General features: G+C 33.6%; 1 protein-coding gene across 1 annotated transcript in view; it reads right to left on the bottom strand.

Moving 5' to 3' along the window:
- The window catches only part of DACH1 (dachshund family transcription factor 1), a 419,184-nt gene that overhangs the window by 230,153 nt on the left and 172,237 nt on the right, over positions 1-16,794 (bottom strand). Inside the window, exon 2 of the mRNA XM_026017695.2 lies at positions 9,942-10,057. Within this exon, the coding sequence (XP_025873480.2) occupies positions 9,942-10,057 (116 nt within the window). The remainder of the gene's footprint in view (positions 1-9,941; positions 10,058-16,794) is intronic.

Below are 16,794 nucleotides of genomic sequence, written 5' to 3' on the forward strand. Positions count from 1 at the left end.
TCACAATACCATGTTATTTGGAAAGTGTGTCCTTAAAAAGAATCAAAACCTACTCAATGTATTCTAAAATCAACAAAGATCACAGAATTGAATCCATGACGGTCTTCTCTAGGAATCAGGCTTCTGGCAGCTTTAGTTAAAATGTAAAATGTACAAAGATCTTGAAAGAGTTTAGTCTACTGTACATACATCCTTAGCCATATATCAACAAGTGAACATGATAAAAAGCTCTCACATTAATTATACTGACTACTTCCTTAATGAAGTGCAAAAGTGTTTGTGTAATCTGATTCAATTTATTGAATTAGGTTACAGTTTTATCATTTTGAAAACCAGCTTCATTGTTGACTTTACAGTATATGTCAATTCCTTTCCAACAATTAAATAGCACAGCATACAGCTGTAATCAATTCAAAGTAATCTCCATTTTTAAGGTCTACTACCATTTGTAGCATGCATATTTCTGGAAGCAAAATAGGACAGTTTAAACATGTAACTGTAACAATGACATCTCATATCCATTAAGCTTATTCTGCTCACATATGAAAATTTAGGAAAAGAATTCCTTGTCATTAAGTCCTGAAAAGTAAACATATAATGACAAATTTTAGTGTACTCTATAGAGTACATTTATATGGTTTGAATAAATCGTCAAACTGAGACTTTCTAAGCCTTAGCCCTACATTTTTTTAAGTTATTGATTTTTTTTTTCTTAAATCCAATGAGCACAGAAAGTCAGCAATAAGGGGCATCTAGGTGGCTCAGTCAGTTAAGCAATCAACTATTGATTTCAGCATAGGTCATGATCTCAGTGTCGTGAAGCCAAGCCCCATGTCAGGCTCTATGCTGGGCATGGAGACTGCTCAAGATTCTCTCTCTTCTTCTCCCTCTGCTCCTCTCCACCCCACCCACCACTTGTGTGCCCTCTCTCTTAAAAAAAAAAAAAAAAAAAAAAAAAAACACACACACACACACACAAAGAGAGTCACAATAATAATAACACCTGGATCAGCTTGTTCAATTATAATAACAGTTTATCTTTCCTTAATTTCATCATTTTCAGAATGTTACTACAAATTATATCATTTGATATTCATGGCAATTCAATGAGAAAAATAATTTTGAAATAATGAAAACATTATTTTTTATCAATGAAGAAATGAAGGATCAAAACATCTGACTTAATTATTACACATCTAAAAACTGGTGTGGTTGGAAGATTCATGATTTTTAAGAACTGACTTCTCTCTTGGGGACTTTATTTTTTAAATTGGAAAGTCAAATCAAAGTAATCTATGGTAAAGGTCAAAGTCTCATTTAAATCTCTTTAAGAGTTCATGTCTTTCTATCATTTGTGATGATCTTTACTGGATAAAATACTATTTTTTTTTTTTTTACCTCTGGCTCCAAATCTTACCATGGCTTATAGGATCGCTATTTCCTCTCTATTAATTTTGCAGCTATGTACCCCTTCATGGAGTACTTGTGAAAGAAGGGCAAAGAGAACAAAGGAGGTAAGGGCATTTAAAAATTTATTTCAACTGAAAAAAAAAGTGTTTGTTAGCTTACCATAGTCATAGTTCTAACCATGAGTTAACTATTCCATCCATGAATGGACATGTAACAAAGGGTATGATAGCCTATAAATATGAAGCATTAATCTCAAAAGTAGTTTTTTAAAACAACAAAAATAATAAGAATACAGACCCAGAGGATGGATATCCTTTAACTAGAAAGGCTCCATGTCAAATTTGGAAGAATAATTCAAAGTAAGATGAAATAGTATCATCAAGTTTTATAATTAGAAGGGAGCAAGACAATCTTATCCAATTTACCTCTCTCCAATGCAAAATTACCTTCACATTTCCCTAACAGTGATTACTAAGTTAGGAGATGGATGGCTGAGGTCAAGGAGGGAGATAATTTCTTTTTAAAACTATTACTCTTTGGTATCATGAACAATATGGCCTATAAAGATTAATTAAATATAAAAACTGTGGCTAACAACTTTTCATCCCTCTTTCTGCTTGAACACTTCTGTCAGTAGGGAAAGTTAAGGCTTTATAGGTAATAGGTTCTACTCTTAGATAGTTCTCCACCTAGCAAGGCTTTTATATGGAAGCCGATACAGACCTCTCTTCATTATTGTGCATCAGTTAGATTTCTGTCTTTAGAAGAGCACAGTGGGGAGTCTACTCTATCATCTACTTTCAGACACTCTGTGAGTCTTCCTGAGACTCACTTCTTTAGATTAAGCATCACCAACATTTCCAAATCTCTAGACTATTCTCATAATGCTCAACAGTTTGTCAAGGTCCTATTAAAACTGTGGTGTCATGACTGACAGTGATATCCCAGACATCATCTGAAGTGTTGAGAAAAATAGTCTTGTTGTTTCCCTCTATCTAGATGTTATATTCCTATCCAGTTAAGCTTAGGTTTATATTAATGCTTTCAGAAGTTTCATCACAATGTTGGTTTATATAATTACATAATCAAATAAAATCCTTACGTGTTATCATGCAGAATGTTTTCAAATCCGATCTCATTCATGACCATGAATGTTTTAGGAAGCTGAATGGAAGGCTTTATTAATACTGCTGTCTTTCTGACATTTATCAAGTTCTCTTGAAATATTTGGTCCTGTCAATACTTTCAATAAACAATTCTACTTCTTTACAAAGAAGAGTGTGAAGTTGTAAAACTTCTCCCCAAAATGCTTGTAAAAAATATTTTCAACAAGCCAAGAGGACATCATTTTGGGAAGGAGTTGAAGCTTTGAAGTTAGTCTCAGAAAGGAGAGTCTACCAAAGACATAGAAAGAGACAGCACAAATAATTGTTTATCTGGTTTTACATGACTTTGTTCTACATTATCTTTAGGAATATTCAAAGTATATCTATAGCAGAATAGGTTGTTTTTCCTGAATGAACAATATTTTTATTTCTCAGTTCTCTTACTAGGGAGGGAACCAGGATAGTAACAGTACCTCCTACTGGTCAAGATAATGCAGTGAGCAATAAAAGACGTCATACTGTATAACCAAGGGATTATTAGAACACTGTCTGAGAATCTCACAATAAATGGATAGTCCACAGAGCCCCAGCTAATCCACACACCATCCACTATCATAATCAAAAGTTAACTCAAATCTGATTTGCTTTTCTTAATGTAAATAAACTTCTCTTCTGTCAAAGGAGGCATCATATTACTAAAAAGGAAGCAAATAATACCTTGCAATTAGTCAATTAAGAATATTAGCAACTTCATTACTTCGAATCTACTGAGAGAGAAGTGTAAGTAGATTATAACTCATACTATGGCCCAGTGTAAGCATGTAAGAACACAGAACTCAGAAACTTGGAAGAGAGAAACAAATGAGGGAAGAAAGGACTGTAATTTTCCTCTAAATTAAGTAGATGGGAGGTCTGTCCAGAAGTCTACTACTATATAGTTAATTAAACCTAAAAATAACAGATCTTTGCTCTAAAAGCTCAGAAAAAAAGACATTTATGAATTTCTATTACACAAGTAATAAAGCCAGGGCATATTGTGATTGGGCTGAAATGCTTGATTCTAATGCATACTGCATATTTAATAAAGTAAATATATTTATTATGCAGTTCCTCATACCAAAGCTGTATGTACACTTAGTTAAATTATTAGCTATATTTTATTCACATATGTATTAAATTTAGTTCTATATCAAGATACTGTGGGCAAAATGAAGATTCCAATCCTTAAGGACAGTATAATATAGTATATAATATGCAGGAATTTTAGGAATGCCTGGGTGGCTCAGTGGTTGAGTGTCTGCCTTTGGCTCAGGGCGTGATCCTGGAGTCCTGGGATTTGAGTCCTGCATCGGGCTTCCTGCATGGAACCTGCTTCTCCTTCTGCCTGTGTCTCTGCCTCTCTCTCTGTGTCTTTCATGAATAAATAAATAAAATGCAGGAATTTTAAAGACTAATGAGTTCTAAATTGCCATTTTATTCCTATAGATATTGCTTTCTCTAGAGTATCAATCTGGAGATAAAAATTTCATCAACTGTTCATGATAATACTTAATGTAGCCATCATAACCTATAAACAAACAAATAAAGGCCCTCCATTTACTTATTACATCTCTGTTAGTCTCTACCCTCTGAGTCTTTAATCTGGAATCTAACCATGCTTAATGGGAATTTTAAGTTACATTATATTACACCACTGTTTAAATTTGATAACTTGGAAGCATAATAATTCCCTTCAGAAATCCTTTACTAAACATATATTAGCCATATTCATTGAACAAATATTTATTTTGAGTATCTGCTCTGTGGCGAGCAATATTCCACACACTCAGATACCACAGTGAATAAAAATCACAAAAATCTCCAAATGCATGTCTACCACACCATGCTTGAGCCCCTCATAGTAGCTGGCCCAGCCAGGGACTTGCTGGATTGGTAAACTAATATGACCCCCAAATTATGCCCATATTCTAATGTAGGGAAGTTATGAATGCCACTTTATATGGAAGAAGATGTTTTGCAGGTGTGATTATGCTAAGGATCTTGAGATGAGAATATTTTCCTGGATTATCTAATGAGCTCTAAATACGATCACAGATGTCCTTACAAGAGAGGCAGAAGTAAATTTTATACACCTGTGCCTGCGCAGGCGCACCCACACATACACAGAGGAAAAGGCAGAAATTAGTGTAAGGGAACCACAAGCCAAGAAGAAATGCTGGCAGTTACCAGACACTCAGAGTCCAGGAACAAAGGCTCCCCCAAGAGCTGCCAGAGGCAGTGTGACCCTGCCTACACCTTGATTTGGCCAAGTGATACCAAATTTGGACTTCTACAGAATTATGAGAGAATAAATTTCCATTTATTTAATAGGATAATTTGTTATAGCAGCCACAGGTAATTAACACAGTATTCAGTAAAAATGTTAAAACTAAGTAAGTTATATGATGAAGTCTAGGATTTAGGCTGGCCTTTCAAAAAGGAAAAAAAAAAAAGGTATTTTCTTTTTCTCTTCAAGAAGACTATGAGGGAACATGCATTAAGTACTGGTAAGTTAAATGCACTACCCTCAAAATAGCTAGTGATTTAACTTCACAAATGTTCCCTACATATAAATGAATGAAAATGCATACATACACATACTACATAACACTAATACTTTATAAATCGTTTATATCATATTTACTCTTTGAGCAAAACATTCGTAGATTGTTATGTTTAATTTATTTGTGAAGACAATCAATCCACTTGTGGCTGTTTTACTTGTGCATTTTTCTATTATCCTTACTTGTGAGTTTCCCCAGGGAATGCAATCCATTTGTTTTAATAAACTTCTCAATATACAATATACAATACACCATGAGCTTTCTCCCCAGAAGTTGAATGTTTAATGCATTTAAAGTATTACAAATGCTGATATTGCAAAAAGAGGTAGTTCAAATGTTGTTGCTGGTTACCAGCATTTAGCCAGAAAAGTAAAAATACATAAACTTTGAATATAATCCTTTGAATTATAAATACACATGAGAATACTTTCCTATAATCTCTTTTTGTTTCTTTAAGAAAAGAATGTTTCTATGGGATTAATTCTGGATTAACATTGTCCTGCTCTAGTATTTTTTCCAAAATGATAAAATTGTGCTTAGAAGTTCTTACCTTTTAAGCATAGTGCATGTGTATTTACAATTGCTTTCTTTATCTTGAATGCATATTGGTTATGTGCCCACAAGGTCACAGTGAAGGAAAACGTATGTCCAAGACACAAAACTAAAAGTCATTCATTCAATTTGCATATATTTAAATTTTTTCCTTCTAAGTCAAATGCAAATATTTGGGACTCACTGAGTTACTTCTTAATACTTATATAAAATCGTATTTCAAAACTAGTTTGCATTCTGCCCTAAAGATAAATTCAGGAAGTTGGCCAAATACACTAGCCAAATTGCACTCCTGGCACAAGAGGGAAATATTTAGAATTCCTAAATAACTCTTTCCTTAATTGTAAAATACACACAATTCTATAAAAAGTATGAATGTTGTTAGAACTCTGTTGCTAGGATAAATTTATTCCAAACTGGTATTTGTTATCAAAAATGATTTATGACATGTACTCAGTCCAAGTAAATGTAGAGAGCACTACAGGAGGCATTGCGTTGTAAGACTCTACAAAGAGCCTTCTTTCTTTCATTAACTTCCACTTCTGGTTGCTATGGCATCCTGTGACAACCATAAATTTTGGAAATTATCACCATCTGCCCACGCCCCCTTCTAAGGTTACACACAAGCCCACTCAAGCAACCAAAATAACAAATAAGCTTGATAAGCAATCTCAAAGTTTTTCTTTTAATTATAAATACCTAAGTACATAATATTAGGAGTAGGGAAATACTTTTTTTTTTAAATATAGATTTTTTTTTTCCTGAGAAAACAGATGCCTCCAGGATAGACTGTTATTTAATTCCAGTGTTCAATTGTTGAAAAGAAAACATGAGGGAATGATTACGAACAAATTGATAGATTTTTATAAATTTGTCAAAATTAGTAAATTTTCTCTTTCACAGGACCAATTTTGGCAACTTCAAAGGTAAATTTGCATTGTTTATACTTTTCAAGTTGTAATACTGGAAGTCCAAAGTACAGATCAATGTTCAGGTAGGTTACAATTTAAATCTTAGAAAGGATTTGAAATTTTGAGGGTGTTTTTTTTTTCTTTTTTTTTCTTTCTTACTTCCATTTTTTCTTGAGGATTAAATGTTTGTTTTACTAGTTTTAGAAACATGACTTCCAAGTCTTTTAAAGATACTGATATAACTATAGACTCTTGGAAATAATTTTTTAATTGCAAACCCACAGGTTAAAAACATAGTAGAAATATCATCAAACTAGTTTGCCTAATACCAATGATACTGATATAAACCTTTTCATTAAGTTTAAAAAGACAACTAACACACCTCACCTTCCCCATCTTAAGAAGAAAAAAATGATGTTTTATTTTTTAAAGAAAGTCACAAATATTGAAAAGTATCAAATATAAATAAAGTCCAGAGACATAAAAGTCTATGTATTCATAGTAAATCATATTCCCTGAATACACCAAGGTCTCCTTGAGAGAAAAGTGTTACACTCTTTTGAACTATAAGATTTCTTTAAAGCCATTAAATTTTCCAGTTAATGTTTAAAGTGAGTAAATAATACAAGGGATGGAGACATTAGTCTGTGTTCAACTAAAATCTAAACTTCTCCATCTAGAATTTTATGCAAAAGAGCAATCACATTGAATATATTATGATAACACCCCCTCATGTGCAACAGTCAACTTCCTGGCAGGTACAAATCTTTGAAAGATCTCTGAAAGTTTAAAGTAAATGAAATATACGTGGAATTTAAGAAATAAAGCAGATGTACATAGAAGAAAGGAAAAGAGGGAGAGAGAGAGAGAGAGAGAGAGAGGCAAACCATAAGAGATTGTTAACTACAGAGTAAACAGAAGGGTGCTGGAGGATACCTGGGTGGAGGGATGTGCTAACGCGGGCGTGGGTATTAAGGGGGCACTTGTGATAAGCATTGGGTGTTATATGTAAGTGATGACACATAATATTACATCATATGTTAACTAACAAAAATTTAAATAAAAACTTAAAAAAAGAAAGTAAGTGAAATAGGTAATAGTGAGCTCATGCTCCCCATGTCTTAGAGTCATGGGGAATCTACAGAGCACTGAGCTGTTCAAAACCTACTTTTCAATCCATTTTACTACCTGATGAGCCTCTATTTCTTCATCTTTTTCTAGAATATGACTCTTTAAGGTCTTTTTTCAGAAAAATGTTTAATAAGCTTGAAAAATTCTGGTTAGTAACATACTAGGAAGAACAAAAGTAAACAAACAAAACAAACAAACAAAAACAGCACAGCAACTTAAATACATGAAATTGATCCTACTTTAAAAATGAATGTCTATCGTAATGAGTCACATTTCAATTACCTTTGGTGTCTCTGTTCACCAAGCCAGGAAAATATGTAATAAATTTCAGAAAAGGGTCTATTGAAAATAACTTAATATTTTGATTTTCCATTTTGGCATATGATCATCAACTATCTAGAATTTCACTTACCCTAAAGTGACTTGATGATGTTAACTATGTGAGGCGTTGCTATGCTTAGACTGTCATAAAATCATCTTATTTCATCACTGCTTTGGTAATGAACTACTTACTATCTTTCCCTTAAAAAAATTAAATATTGACAGACGATTTGGAACCAGGTTAATATGAATCCAATCTTGAATACTTTTCACCCACAAGATAACTGCAACACAAACTTTTCAAATAAAGAATGATTATTAAAATGATTTTTTAAAATTCCCATAACACAGGTCATTGAGAAGTTAATTAAGTCAACAATTCTTAGGCCTTTCTTCTAGCACACCTGAGTCTTTCAAACATAAAACATGAACAGTTAAGGTTTTAGTTACATCTAGCCTATGTGGTACAGAAAAAAAAAAATGTCAAATGTTCAGAACAGGAAATTTTATCTTGTTAAATAAAAACAGTTAAATTTAATATGGCACTGCCTATTTCTTTTCTGAATCTCAAATTTGGCATTAGAATTTCAGCCAGTAGGATTCAATCACTTGAGAAACACGACTAATTAAACAAATGGAAATGATGATACTCGTTCTGTAATTGGGTCATTTTCAGCTGTTGATTTCATTTTTCTATGTTTCAAATTTTCATCTGCAAAATTAGCATAAAAATACAATTCTCCATAGCATTTTCAATAACTTACTGTTAAGTATATACCGTGGTATCTCACTGGGGAAAAATATATATATATAAAAAGGAACAAATAGTTTCAATTCAACTCTACAAATGTTTGATAAAGGTCCACAAAGGTGAATGAACTGTTCAGATGTTCTCATAAAAATAAAAGTGAATTAAAGTAGTCATGCTTTCAAAGAGCTTCCTACCAAATATGGCATATGAAATCAGATTATCCATGATGGTATCAAAGCACAGAGAAAGAGAAATGTTACAAAATAAAAAAGAAAACAATGATATGGGAATTCAGAGAAAAGATAAAAACTCTCTTCATCTTGCCAGATTATCCTTCCTGTATCAGTTGTGTTACATGGCAATTGTTTATATGTATATTTCCTCAATAAACTCCTGTGATGGTAAGAATTAATACAAATAAAATCATCATCATCATTATTTTAATTTGCTCATAGGGTCTAGATGAAAAATGGAAAGTGGGCAAATGTGTATAAGTAAATAAAAGACTCAACGAATACACCCAATTAGTAGAAATCAAATGAGTTATTTCCTAGTACATTATTAGAGTTGTTTATGGAATGAAGCTTGTGAAGTCAAGGCTATTCTTTTTTTGCACATTTTTAAAATTCCAGAAATGAACATCTTTCAGATGTTTCTAATGAAAATGTATTCACATTACAGTTTGAAAAAATAGGAGATATTTTATTGATGTAGTTACTGTCTTGTTTGGATGCATTTCAATCTATTTCAGAGTTCTTATGAACAAAAGCATAAATTTCAAATTCTGAGACCTGGAATTGAATAACCGCTAACAGTTATAAGCTAATTGACCTTGGGAGAGTCACTTGATTCTCTCCTAGCTTCAGTTACTTACCAGGAAAAGAGAGATGATAATTTGTAGTTTGAAATTAGTGAGAGGATTAATTAGAATAACTCCTAGCACTATTCTCAGTTTAGCTTCTTCCATTTTATTTTAAATAAAGAAATGGTGATAACCACAATGCAGTTTTGCAAGAAATTCTCATCGGTAGCATTACATCAGTGTGCACAAGACACATTTGATGGGTATAAATATCTATGTAAACATATACATATATAAAAACTATGTCATTGACTGAATCTTAATGTTTTTGGCATAAATGTGTAGTATTCTTACCTGTTGGTGGGATTATCCCAGGAGACATGAGGCCAGGAACAGAATGTGGCATGATATGAGAGTTCTCTGGGGAGGTGACACTTTGAGTCCTCTTAGGAGGCCTTCCAGGTCTAGAACTGAAACAAACAAACAAAAAATTTTTACAATTAAGCTGTTGTCTTACACATCATTTCAAAGTTGTTTCAAGTGGTAACATGGACTGTAAATAAATTTGTTTCAAGGACGGTTGCTTTTGCAGTTAGATGTAATAGACTTCCATCACTAATTAGATTACATGCTGAATTCATTTTCCTCATTGAAGATCAGCCACTCTTGATGCATAATTCATAGCCTGCACCTCGTTACCTGCTTCTTCATATTAATATCTATACACAGTTTGAATTGCCTCGTTTGCATATGCTAAAGTTCTGCATGCAGCCTTCAGCACGAAAATTATGCACTAACTTGTAATAATTATTACAGTCAGCCTGCTATTGATTTATGAGACTTTTAAAAACCAAATATGTGTAGTACTTGTAATGAATGATATTTTAAGGTTCTTCAGGAAATTAAAAGGCAATGGCTGCCTAAGGAAATGTTCTGCTTGTTTGATTTAATACTACAGTTAGCTGGGAGGTGGAATGAAAGAGTGATTCAGACCTATAGCACATTTTTCGATGATATGTTTTATTACTTCGCACTGCTAGCCTGATATCTAGATGATAAATGACAATACATATCTAATGTGTGAAAAGGTCTTGCAATTTCTTTATTTTTTGTCATTTAAAAGATAAGTCAAGTTATCATTTAACCCTATTCTATTTAAATGAACAGCCCCACTAGGTTGCTTTACTTTTAATACACTAAAATAAATTGGAAAGGCTTAGGATTATTTGCAGGACATTGTTGAGAAACTGCCAGTATAGCCTCTTATATTTGCCTTTAGGATAAATAAAAACACATTCATTGTGTTTGTGTTTTAGCGGTACTTCTCCTTTATATGCCTATTGCATGCGATTAACTTTTAAAATTACAAAAGCAGAAGGTGAAAAGGAGGTAAAGGCTTACTATTTTTGCAAGAGAAAAACATGAAGAATATAATTTTAGTAATTCTTGAAATAAATACACTTAGAATTATGTTTTTCCTTTCTGCTTCTGTATCATGAATGTGCTGTTATGAAAGGCTTTCCCATCATCTGGCCAATAGGTGCCTAGACATCTCAGAACTTCCAGAAAGAGCCTTCATAAGTTCACATTTCCATGTTAGCCTCAACTAAGATCCTTTGCCTATTCAGAAAATTCAAAGACCTTACCTTTATGATTTAGTGTAAGTGATATATGTGATCATTTAACGAACAATTATTAAGCACTTGCTGTTTTCAGAGCAATACACTGTGGTGATTAATTTGGGAGAATGGGTTCTTTAGTCTTCAGAAGTTTATGCTCTTGCCTAAGGGGGGAAATCTGGCGCATAAATAACCATGGCACACACCAGAATGTGCTAAGTGTCATAAGAAAGTTGCAATCTGAATATTAATCGGAGGTTAAGCTGGATGATGAGACTTCCATGTTAGGGAAGAGAGATAAGATTTCCTGACAGTAGAAGCATTAGAAAACAATTCTGCAGGATGGAGAGAAAAAAAATGGAGGGAAAGTGCACTGCAGTGAGAATATGAGACAGGAATGGAAACATGACAATTAATGAATGTGCAGGATTATCTCCAGTGAGCCAAAACAGGCCAAGGAAGATGAGAAGCAAAGGTGGATAATGCTAGATTTACAACTTGGGGCCAGATCCTGAAGGCCAGATCCTTTGAACCAAAAGCAAGGAGACTGTGAGTTTGTTTTGCTATTCTATAAGGACACCCTCCCTCATACTGTAGTATCTATATAGCTACTTATTTTGATTTGTCATTATTATTATTCATCTTCAACTATTTCGTTAACTCTTGTTATTTGCCTAGGATTAATCAAGCATCTGATAGCCTCCAGTCTTCCTGAGTTATCCTGCTATTGACATCCCTGAGATGCTAAGGAATAATGGCTAAATGTATATCTGCAGCCTAGGTCTTCCTCCTGGGATTTAGATAGATTAATGCCTGTTTAGTGGAAATCTCTGCTTAGATGTTCTTTAATAATCTAAGACTCAGCTTATCCAAATCTGAACTCAGCATCTTATCCATTAAAACCTATTTCTCTTTCCCTGGTTCAGCAAAATGGCACCTAACTGACTAAGCTAAAAATCCAGGACTCAGCTATGTCTTTTCCTCCCCTTGTATGCTCAGATATCATCACAATGAAGATGTCTCTCTGATCCATTTTCCTTTCTCTATTCCTACTTTCATCTTCCAGGTCAGTACCTCATTTCTTATTTGATCTACTGTTACAGTCTTCTGAACTTATCTAAATCTATCTCCCAACTTTGTTCCACTGTAAAGTCTAGAGTCGAGAGTCAAGATAATTTTCCATACTGATCTCAGAAGGATTCTTCTAAAATGCTAATTTGATCATGTTTTCCATTTGCTTAAGATATCAGTCGTTCTCTATAAGATTCACACTCCTTATCACAGCACCAAAGCCTTCCAACGCCCCTGCCTACTATTCCAATCTCACCATTTTATTCTTACATTCATGGCCCTCTGAATGAAGAGTGTCACAAGCTGCTTTGGTGTCCTATTGAACTACCTTTATAAATGCTGCTTGCCTTGCCACCAAGATCTTTTCTACACCAACTCACCCTCATCTCCATTTCACCTGGCTAACTTGGGTAAACTTTAATCATCCTTCTTACCAACCACTTCTACTTAGTATGCTTTCTATGCACTATGATAACCTATGGTGTACAACTCTTTCTGCACTGATCATGGTAATCTGTGCATTTGTTTTAATTTCCAGCATATTTAGCAAGAAAGTGTATAAAATATATCTTTATATCCTTTAAACTTAACTCAATGCCTGGATTATTATATATTTACTTTCCTTTTTCTTTTTTTCAATCTATGTATTTAAATAAGTTTTAATCCATTTTAAGAAGTCGTTTCCCCCCAAAATTCCTCAAGTATCCTACTTTATCCATTCCAGTGCTCTGGAATTTTCCAAGAAATGAAAAGTAAGTCTTGACAAAAGTTTGGAATTTTGAGTCTAAGAATTATCCTAAATATACATCAGAAATCCAGAGAAAGAGCACAGAGATATTGAGAGACCTCAAGCAAGATGCCATGGAGAAAGTGAAAAAGGAAAAGGATACTAACATTTGAAAGTTTTAGCAGTTTAATTTGTTTTGCTTTTAAAGAAAATGCAACCGTTTAAGAGTACTTTATTATTCAGGCCACAGGAGCTGTCCTCACTGCCCTCACTCGGGAAGTAGAAGTCAGGCTACTAAGTAGGAACAGGTTAGTTCATGCTGTGTTTAGAATAGACCCAGTGGGCTCCTTTCACCCCAGATCTCTCCCGCCCAATCTATCACACTGCCTCCAATGCCACCAAAAGAGATTTAGTGCTTTCAGTATTGAAGCTTTAAGGTCTTTTAAAGCCTTCCATTAAAATACCCCTGGTGGTAGCAACACCCTAAAGCCATCAACTAATACCCAACTGAGAATTACTTTACAATTAGAAGAGAGCACAATTTTGAGATATCTATTCAAAGAATAGAGGGGACCAGAAAGAAGAAAATATTCAAAGGATAGTCAAGTCACTTACCCTTGAATAAGAATTTTCAAGAATAAGAATAAGACCACTAGAACCTCTCTTTGGAGTTTTACATAATGTCCTGGCAGAGGGGAAGTTAGAAGGTTTATTTATTGACAAGACTTTCCTCCATCCTTCATGACCTACAGTTCGGTTAGATCCTCTTATTGATGGGTTTGGTATTTTACCTTTACTGTGGTCTTAGTCACTAACTACCAGAGGGTTCATCTCTAGAGAAGAGATAACTGAAGATAACTGAATTGTAAAATACTTGAATATTTAAATTACTTTCCACAGAGCTGTAGGGAAATTCCAAGAGAACCTGTGTAGTACTTCGCCCCTCTGGCCACACATGTATTGTCTTGATAACTCTATTTTCAAATACCAGCACTACCAATTTACTAGAAAATACAGCTTTGATCAAGACACAGGTTAGGTGTAAGTTATCTGAAAACATCTGATTAAATCAGGATTTTTTTTTAAAGTGGATTTGTTTACTTTGTAAGAAATAAATTATTCTTGGAAAGAAAAATAAAAACTTAACTGAAAAGATGAAATGAAACAATTAGCAAAAGCATTTCCTGTTGGAATGATCAGTAGCCTCAATAGTAGCCACCTTCAAGCCTCCTTATCTATAATAGTAACCCAGATCTACCCCAGAGGATTAGAATAGCTGAACTTTCTTAGTTCTAATCAAAGCAGAAGACCTCACTTAAATAAATTATTACCCTTAACAGCTCGAATGAAATCAAATTTATGACTTTGGTAATTGTTTTTGCCAGCTTTACACATGAGCCATAGTACAGCCTTTGGTATTTTCAACCATCTGCATTCAAAGAAGAGAGAAATGGCTTAGAGGTGTCTAAATCTACACTTAATATCTCACTTACTTGGGAATCCACCCAGGTACACTCTTTCCTGAAGTTCTGAATGAAAAAGCTTTCTTTTCTAGATAGATCACTGAGCAGATGTCCGCCTTAGTTCACACCATTAAATCTGTCTCATGCTAATTTCTGTCTCTCTCTCACATAACTGTGTAAAGTTTAGCAACTTTTCCAAGTCCTTTATTGTATTTATTCAGGGTGAAGTCAAAATTAAACTTAAAAAGAGAAAACTGAATTGATATGAATTAATAAGAAGCTAGGTGCATCCAAAGACTGGATCATTTAAAATGTTAGGGGAAGGTACAGCACAGACTTTTCAATCCCCCACCTTCACTGTGCACATCTTCTGCTAATCTTTTCAGTAGTCTTTTAGATATTGAGTTCAATTTTCTTCCTGAGAGTCAGAGCAGAGAAACATGAAAAATCCAGAAAGAGACTGTGATGGCTGTAAGTCAGGAAATGCAAAAGTAGCTACCTAGCAAAAATTTGGTTCCACATCCTACCATCTTAAAAAGAGCCCCATTCAAATATTCAGTCCATTCATCCATCTATTTGACAGAAAGGAGCTCCTGTACAAGCAAGGGGCTAGACATTACTTTGAAGAAGAAAACAAAATGAAATAGCCTGTGGGATAGTAGTGCAGAACTGAAACACATGGCAGCAAGTGAGCATTGATTTTAGTCTTGGAATACAAACAAGCATTTAGAAGTGAAAGTAGCTTGCTCCATGAATTTCCAAGAGTTCATTTGCTTTCTCCCCAGAAAAGTTCCAATTGTGTGTTTATATTCTGCATATTTTTTCTAGTAAACTACTTCTACAAAGCCAAGCCAAAATATATGAGAACTATGACTAAATACATAGTCAAATATATGACATAGGCACACACACATACACAAACACATTCTTATTTCTAATTGGAAAGGCACAATTTCTTTAATGATTTACATATCCACTTGAACATTTTGAAGTCATGAATAATGTTTATAAAGAGACTATGAGAAAATGCTTATGTTCTAAGTAAGATGAAAATGATGGAATCTATAGATATGTACATAATGGAGCACAGGAGCGATAGAGAAATTAAGTAAAACAAGTAATATACATAGAAAAAAGACTGGAAGGAAACATACTAAAATATTAGAAGGGATAATCATTGGTTGAGGAAATACATATTTTTTCTATATCCAAAGATTTTTAATTGTCAAAAACATATCTTAATTTAAAATATAAAAACAAACCTTTAACATTAATTTGTTTGACACTTTAATGGCTGACCATATTTTTTAGATAATTCATTGTGGAAAAACTATGATCCTGGCTAAACTTGATCAATGCCTGAAATTTACCTCTACACATACCAAAAACTAGATATAATTTATCCTCTTAATCTTTATGTTCAGTTCTAAAATATCTAATAAAAAGCAGATAACTATATGTAAAAATATTAACCTGTAAGAACTATAAAACTAATCTAAAATATGAAAAGTACAATCACTGATATCTTCCAAATTAAACCAGCCTCATAAAATTGATCTATCAACATAAAAATGCAAAGAACCTCTTAAGATTAATGTATGTTATGTATTTCACTAAAAGAAACAGCTGATTTATAATCCTCAGTTTATAAATGGGTCCTTTTCCTTTAGAAATATCTCCTTAACTTGCTAGCTGAATTTTTTTCAGCTCTCTAAAAGACAACAATATAAATAATCCAGATGGTATATGATTACCATGTATTCCCTTTGCATGGAACTTTATTTTTTCTATAGACAAAAAATTTTGAAGGATACATTACTTTTTTCAATGATGAAAAAAGAGAGCACTTTCCCAAACTCATGTCTTTCATTTGTTTGGATTTTCTGTGTTCTCTGTATAGGCAGGTGTCTCCAGCCATGTGTATTTCTCAGTACAAACAGATTATGAACTAACTCATCAAAGAGATGATTTTCCATAGTCACCAAAATACCAAGTTCCACAAGGCAGGCACTTAAAATGACACCAGCTCTGAGGAGACACCCTCAGATTACTACTCATGAGCACAAAGCACCCAATATTCCTTCAGCTCTTATAGGGTAGGTATCATAAATAATTGTATGCCCCTAAAATTCATACATTGAGACCCTAAACCTAATTGTGATGGTATTTGGAGATAGGGCCTTTGGAAAGTAATTAGGCTTAGATGAGGACATATCAGTGTGGACCTCATGATAAGATCAGTGCCCATGTAACTAGAGACACCAGAAAGCTGGTTTGCTTTCTTTCCACTATGTGAGGACACAGTAAGAAGGCCATCTACAACCAGT

Source organism: Vulpes vulpes, chromosome 6 (assembly GCF_048418805.1).
Source record: "Vulpes vulpes isolate BD-2025 chromosome 6, VulVul3, whole genome shotgun sequence".
NCBI lineage: Eukaryota > Metazoa > Chordata > Mammalia > Carnivora > Canidae > Vulpes > Vulpes vulpes.